The sequence below is a fragment of the Gossypium hirsutum genome, chromosome A11 (genome assembly GCF_007990345.1).
Source record: "Gossypium hirsutum isolate 1008001.06 chromosome A11, Gossypium_hirsutum_v2.1, whole genome shotgun sequence".
NCBI classification, from domain to species: Eukaryota; Viridiplantae; Streptophyta; class Magnoliopsida; order Malvales; family Malvaceae; genus Gossypium; species Gossypium hirsutum.
This window is the reverse complement of record NC_053434.1, coordinates 59,405,265-59,412,354: the sequence shown is the minus strand read 5'-3', so window position 1 is coordinate 59,412,354 and position 7,090 is coordinate 59,405,265. Positions and strand designations below refer to the sequence as shown.

General features: G+C 31.7%; 1 protein-coding gene across 5 annotated transcripts; it reads right to left on the bottom strand.

Annotated features, from left to right (window-relative positions):
• Positions 1–2,378: 2,378 nt before the first annotated feature.
• Positions 2,379–5,650, bottom strand: LOC107941881 (NAD kinase 2, chloroplastic). 5 transcript variants are annotated; one of them, XR_001695711.2, is made up of 4 exons: positions 4,954–5,650; positions 4,483–4,549; positions 3,865–3,941; positions 2,379–3,132 (listed from the first exon to the last, which is right to left on the bottom strand). XR_001695711.2 is itself a non-coding variant. In XM_016875501.2 (3 exons), the coding sequence occupies exons 2-3, from the start codon at positions 4,519–4,521 to the stop codon at positions 2,602–2,604; spliced, it is 573 nt and encodes a 190-aa protein (XP_016730990.1). In that variant the 5' UTR covers positions 4,522–4,549; positions 4,954–5,631; the 3' UTR covers positions 2,379–2,601. The 5 variants fall into 5 exon arrangements, 3 of the variants coding, with proteins under 3 accessions (XP_016730990.1, XP_016730992.1, XP_016730991.1); XR_005905034.1 differs by having other exon boundaries at positions 3,865–4,549; XM_016875501.2 differs by lacking the exon at positions 3,865–3,941 and having other exon boundaries at positions 2,379–3,135; positions 4,954–5,631.
• Between the last annotated feature and the right edge of the window lie 1,440 nt (positions 5,651–7,090).

Here is a 7,090-nt window from a genome sequence, read left to right as displayed (position 1 = left end):
GAAGACCTTATAGCACAACTCTTGCTTCAACCTTAAAAATTGTGTCCTTGCCTATCCATAATGAAAAGCCACATAGCCAGTTTGCATCAGCATCTCTAAACACACCCCCAATAGAAGCTCTTGATCTATATAAAGGCAATGCTCCATCCATGTTAAGCTTAGTCCATCCCCTCTTTGGTGGCAACCAATGCATTGTAGTGGCTGTTGGATTAACATGTATTAGATTGGAAAAAGTCAGATCATATCTCCTTGCCCAAACAAATCCTGTATCAACTATATTTTGTACACATTTATAACCATTAGAAAAAACACAACAATTACGACTTTTCCATAACAACCAACAAAAAGTAAAAAAAAAAAGTATGCCATTCAATATTCCCAACATCACAATGACCTGCATTTTGCATATTCCCCAACAGCCAATCCTTAAAATTCATTGAAAAGAAAGCCATTTGAGCATGTCTCGGCATAACATAGAGCTAGATCGATTTTGAGAAAGAGCAATAACGAATTGCATGGATACTAGATTCATTAACATTATTGCACTGTGGACAATGGCCATCATCAATCATATGTCGCTTTGCCCATTCCTCATTCTTCAAAATTCTATCCTGCCAAAGAAGCCATAGAAATACTTGAACTGTCCGAGGTGTCTTATCCTTCCATATCATCTTCTAAACTTTAGGGAAATCGCTAGCTTCACTCAGGTAGAGATTCCTCTAAGTTTTAGACATGGAGTAAATATCTTTTGTTATCCATTTCCAAGCAAAATGATCTGACCCTGCATCTAATGAAGGTGGCACCAAACCAACTATCTGTAAGAGAATCTGATTAGGAACTAAGTTGCTTAAACGATTCCAATCTTAATTACCAAACTCGTAAACCAGATTACAAACACATAATGTGTCATTCGGATTGCCACTCCCTTTGAAAAACGTTCTAAGAGGACCAACCTGCCTAATCCACACATCATTCTAGAAGTTTGTTAGTTGACCATCTCCTAATGACCAATAAACATTGGCAATAACGTTCAACCATACCATCATCAAAGATCTCCATATATACAAACAAACAATTACTTCTTGAAATCGATGTTGGCTATACCTCATGAATATTATATTTATTTCTAAGCAACCTAACCCACAACACATTTGTATCAGTAAGTAATTGAAATCCTAATTTCATTAGGAATAGTTTATTTTGATCAAATTATTGACATATATGATCCTTATTATATGAATAGTATTTAATGTTGATATATTTTGTAAGGAATTAAATTAAAATAATATTCATTTTAAACTTTAATCAATGAAGACACGTGGCAAATAATTAACGTACCAAATGACAGTTTCTTAACTATACCACATTGAAGTACTTTCTTTAATTACAAGTTTAAATTGCTATAATATATATGTTAGATTTCATGTATTCTATCTGTATGTTTTACGCTTTGTAATCATAATAACATATATTTTATAAAATTTCTATTTTTTATTACATTTTAATTCAATATTTGTTTATGTTCCCAACATCTCATGTGGTTTAAAGGGTAGCGTAGTAATTTTGATTTTGTGTAGACAGCTAGCAAAGTTGGCCCAATTATAATTTTCTTTATTTAATTCTGTTATACCAAGATTCATTTGACTTAGGGTACGTTTGGTTCACTGTAATGGAATAGGGTTGTAATTGAATAGAGATGTAATGGAATAGAGCTGTAATCAATAATTCAACTGTTTGGTTAAATGAAATAGAATAGAGCTGTAATAGAATTCTTGTGTTTGGTTGAATGGAATAGATGTTGTAATAGTATAAGGAAAAAGGCTTAAATGACCAAAATACCCTTAACAGAATTTTTGTAGGTAGATGATTATTGTTATTAAATTTTAATAAGATTATTGTTAAATATATTTTAATAAAAATAAAAAATAAATAATTTAATCATATTTTAACATAATTATTATTAAATACAATTTATAAAATAATATATAATTTAATAACATTCTTAATATAATTATTAATAATATTTAATAATAATTTTAATATAAAATTATTATTAAGAATATCTCAATGCCTCATATATTTGCTTTAATCTAGCCCCTCACCTGTTCTCTTAAGTCACAATCGCCAATATAAAAATCTGTTTAATATACAATATGATAATCCTCTAATAACATTTTATTTTAATAGTCAATTTTAATAGAAAACATATTTTTTATATTTTATTTTATCCTTTATAATAACATGATAACAACAATTAATTATAAGGTATACTCTTTAATAAATTAATTATTTATAGCAATCTTTTGGTGAAATAAAAATCTTCAAATTTTACATAAAAATTACTAAATTTTAGTAACATTAGTTCTTTTCTTTTCATATGCAAAATAAAAAATCAACTTTATCAGATAAAATAGCATCATCCAAGGCTGGTTGATAAAAATTGTCCTTTACAATCTCAGCTCTTAGATCAACAATGGTTTTAAATCCTCTGTTAATCAACCACTTCAGACCTTCCTCTGTCACTTGACCACCCCTCCAAAATTCTATTTCACAATCTTTTGACTCTACCTCTTTTTTAGAGTTGGACCAACAAACAGATTGTCAGTTGGCGAACAATGTATAGCATGGATGGTTATCCTTGTGTGGACAACCCAAATCGTAACAAGCATTCTTCAACCTTTGCAACTTCCTCCAAACATGCAGACTTTGATAATCATCGGGTGTCAAATAGTTCTCAAGAGTGACATGTAAGCTCTCACAACACCTCTTCATCTCACTCCTGAAAAGAGGAAGTAGTGGAAGCTTATCATCCATAACACACATATCTGGCATGCGAAAAGTATTCATAACTGAAACTCTTCCAGAAAGAACATCTTCTCTTCCTTTGTTCGAAAGAGATAGCATACAACCAAGCACAAACACAATCTTATCCTCTGTCACTGGTTTTTCCTCTGGCGTGAAATCATATGAAACACTACATTTGCCTGTTAATGGATTGCATGGAGTTTCCATCAAAGCGGTATGGAGCCTTTCAGCTGCTCTAAATGTTCTACAATAAGCCTCAACTTCTGGAATATCCCCAGGAACTGGACCAATCCACTGTAATTGTGATACATCATGAGACTGAGCAGTCTTCTAATCCAAATAAAGCAGTGTCAGATGATGCAAGAAAAGAGAATCCAATTTCTTCTCTATGAAAAATAGACATTAAACAAAGCTAACAAAAACAGTTTACAATTAGAACTGGGGAAGAGCAGCAATGTAACTCAAATGTATTGATACAAATTATTGGAATCAAAAGACAGAAACAAGGAACCAACAAGAGTTGGATGCAATGGTAAGGCACATTGCACTCCCAAGGACCTTGGAGATGACATTGTTGGGAGGGGCAGCCATGAACCCCAAACATAGACTGTTAAATGGACATCGAGGATAAACAAAAAAGATGGAGACAAGGTATTAAAAAAGCTTAGAGAAGGATAATATTGACCCATTATTGTTGCTGTTTCATTGTGCTCCGCAGATATGCATAAAGAATGTGGTTAATTCACTGGAGGACAAGGACTGGATGTCACAACAGAATATCAAGAATCACTGTATTTAATCCAGCATGAGTTTAGTAAAATGCTTGAGAGAATCAAGAGACCTTTCTTCCTTTTTTAAAGCTACTTCTAGTTTCTTTGTTCATACCAAATAGACCTTAATGGCATATTCAGGAACAAATTTACCAGTGCGTATTTTAACAGAAACAATGATAAGGATCATAATCGGCTAATTCAGTGAAAGTAAAAAATCACACCATGTTAGCAGCAATAGGAATGACTAGGCTTTTCTTCCTTAGGTAAAGAAATGAAAAATTAATACCTGTGCGATTGATGCAGAACCAAGAGGATTTACATCAAAATTTTAAAAAATTTCACCGATGCTTCGACCAAACTCCTCTAAAACAAGTTGAAAAGCATCAAATGTCTTAACATATATAGAAAACAACATGAAACAAATAAGCACATTTCTATTAAATTATGTCACCCTCCCCTTATAGAGTTCTTTAATGAAGTAATTCAATAACTCATACCATACAAAATAAATAGTTCTATCATTTGGATAAGGATAAATGCGGTGTCACACTCTGCATAAATATGGCTTAAATTCAGTTCATTAATAACGACGGAATCATAATTGCAGAATTAGTGGATTCAATTGAAGATTGGCAATGTATGCAACTGCAAACAAAATGCCAAATGCAGAATGCCTTCAGCAGAGAAAGTCTGGGTTGCTTCTACCATAATTAGTATATTATCTGATAGTATATTGTATTTAAAAAAGGAAGATAAACCATAGCAGTGCATAGATCCATGTTATACTGAATCTAAGCATAAAAGTCAATTTTCTAGGTACTAAAAATCCAGTAACTTGTCCATTCTACTAAGTTCTTCATCTCTGCTCAATTCAACAAATATAATATGGCTTCATACAATTTACCTGGATATAACTAGCTCCAAATAAAGCACCATTTCCCATTTGAAACTGAGATCTGTTAGTCTTTACCCTGTATAAAGAAAACAAAGATGTCACAAGACAAAAATCAGGTTTGTATCCATGGCAGCAAACACCAATAGTACAAACATACCAGTTCTATCATCTAGATTTATACCAAAATCTACAATTTCTAACCCTATCCCCAGACTGCAGTCTTTGCAACTAAAAAATTTCCATTTTTCTTCAAAATTCAAGAAAATTATGGAAAAATAATTACTGAACTAGAAGGGGAAAAACGGAACCAATAATACAAACAATGATAACTGAACTACAATTTCTCAATATTCTTCAAGGTAATTCTTATAACAATGATAATTGAAAAAAACTCAAAAGGAAAGACGAAAAATGGAACCAATAATACAAATAATAGTGGAAATTATAAAACAAGAAGGGGAAGAAAAAATGGAAACTTACAGAGGTTCTCACAAAGGAAAGGAGGCAGCTTTGTGGAGGCGGGGAACGAGTCGGAGATGAATCTACGGTTCTCAATGATAGAATCGAGGGAGGCACCACTTTTACAACAACGACCGAATTGACGGATGGGTGAAGAAATACAGGGTAAAATTGTCTAGGGGAAAAATTTTGCTATTACATCCGTCGTTGAATGAGCTATTCTTAACCCCTCTGCCGAATGACGATTCGGTAAATCTAACGAATAAGAGAGGAATAGCCATTCGCCGAATGAAGAAAACGGTGAACCAAACTTTGTCTTAACTGTTCATTTAAGAATAAGGAGGGAATGACTATTCCATTCCCTCCAACCAAACGTGGCCTGAGTTAGGCGGAGCTTGCATGTAATGTAACCATAAATATTTCTTATTTTTATTTAAAAATGTAAAACCTTTATATAAAAAGAAAAATAATTGAAACAATAACTTAACATGTAAATTAATAATTAGATAAGAAGTGATCACTGAGCCCAAAGCTCTTCCCACCCACAAAACACGTTCTATCATTTCTCTGTTTCAATGCTTTTGTCTCTTCAACCTTAACTCTCTTTTCCATCAACATCTTCTTATTTTATTGCTTGCGCTTCATTTTCGTTTTGTTTTCTTTAGGGTTTTTAACTTTTTTTAGAGTCAAAGAGGTCTCTTAAGATGATGCAACTAAAATCTCGTGATTGCTTTTTGCATAGGGCACCAAAGCCTACTTCTTAATATATATATATTTCTTTTTGTTTTGAGTAATCTATAATGACCACTTAATTATTAAAAAAATTCATATTAAATTATCTGACTTTACAATGTTATAAAATGGTGATTTGATTTCTAATTTATTTTTTTAGTCAAAAACCATTAAAATACTAACGGTAAAGGCTGACGTGATAATTAACTTAATAGCATGTATTTTTCCTTTTTTTTCACATAATTTCCAAAGTTATTTTATAGTTAAAATAAAAAAAATTATTTTTAATCTCAAAACATTTATTGTATTTATGGTCATGTTTTTTAAGCCCAATATAAAACAATTTTATATAAACATATGTTAAAAGGGTTTTTGAAAGGACTTTGAAGAAAAAACCTCCCAACCAATACTAGTGGGAGTTCAAATGAGGGGTGGTTGAAAGGACAAAGAGGGAGGCTAGATTAATGGGTAGGAGGGTGCTGATAGGGGTTAAATGATAACTAGGATTGATTAGATGCTTAATGCTATAACCTTGGTGACAAAAACTCATGGGGATGTTCTCTAACTCCTTTAGGGAACTAAACTAAGGATTCAACAGATCTTTCCATGAATTGATGAGGTTCTCACTAGGCTAGATAATTTTGCTAATTTGACTAGGTTTTGCTGAAGTAAAAACGAGGTGAGAAGGGCAGAATCATAACTTGTATATATAAACTTAATTCGAGATAGGTTCAAATTACTTCACTCTAAAATCAAAGTATTTATACACTTTTTCGTATATTGTTGTACTATTAATATTTTAATGATTTAATCATTAAAATTATTGATATAATTATATTTTTATCTCTATCCTGTCAATCTAAAATAATGTATATATATTAATATTTATTGATTGCTTGAAAGTTTTTTACATAAAATAAATAGTTAAAAATATTTAATTTACCTCAAATTTAATATGCATGATATATACGAATAGAATATAAAATATAATTATTAGACCGCTACAATATAAATGGTAAAAAAAATATAAAATTACACCCTAAATTTATTGATATCCGGTTGAAAATTCGGTAAGAAACCGAATTGGAAGCGATTAAAGATGTGAAATACCAAGCTTATTTTCATAATCTCAGGTCAATTGAGATTCACTTTTTGAATGCATAAGTGGGAGATTCAACTTTGAAGGGTTTGGTGATTCTTTCTGCAGATTCTGGAACTCGGGCAAAATTGCATTAATGTTGTAGGAAATTGACAATGAACAAGACAATGGTGTTTTTAATCGTGTTTGTTTTTTACCTCATAGCTCAAGTCATTTTCAGTTTTCTTTTTTTCTTTATATCTTAATATGTAGCAGTTTTTGGTGAAGTGGGCACCTGTTCTTTGTTACTGCTGCTCATTTGCAGGCTTTGACACCCTGGATCACCAC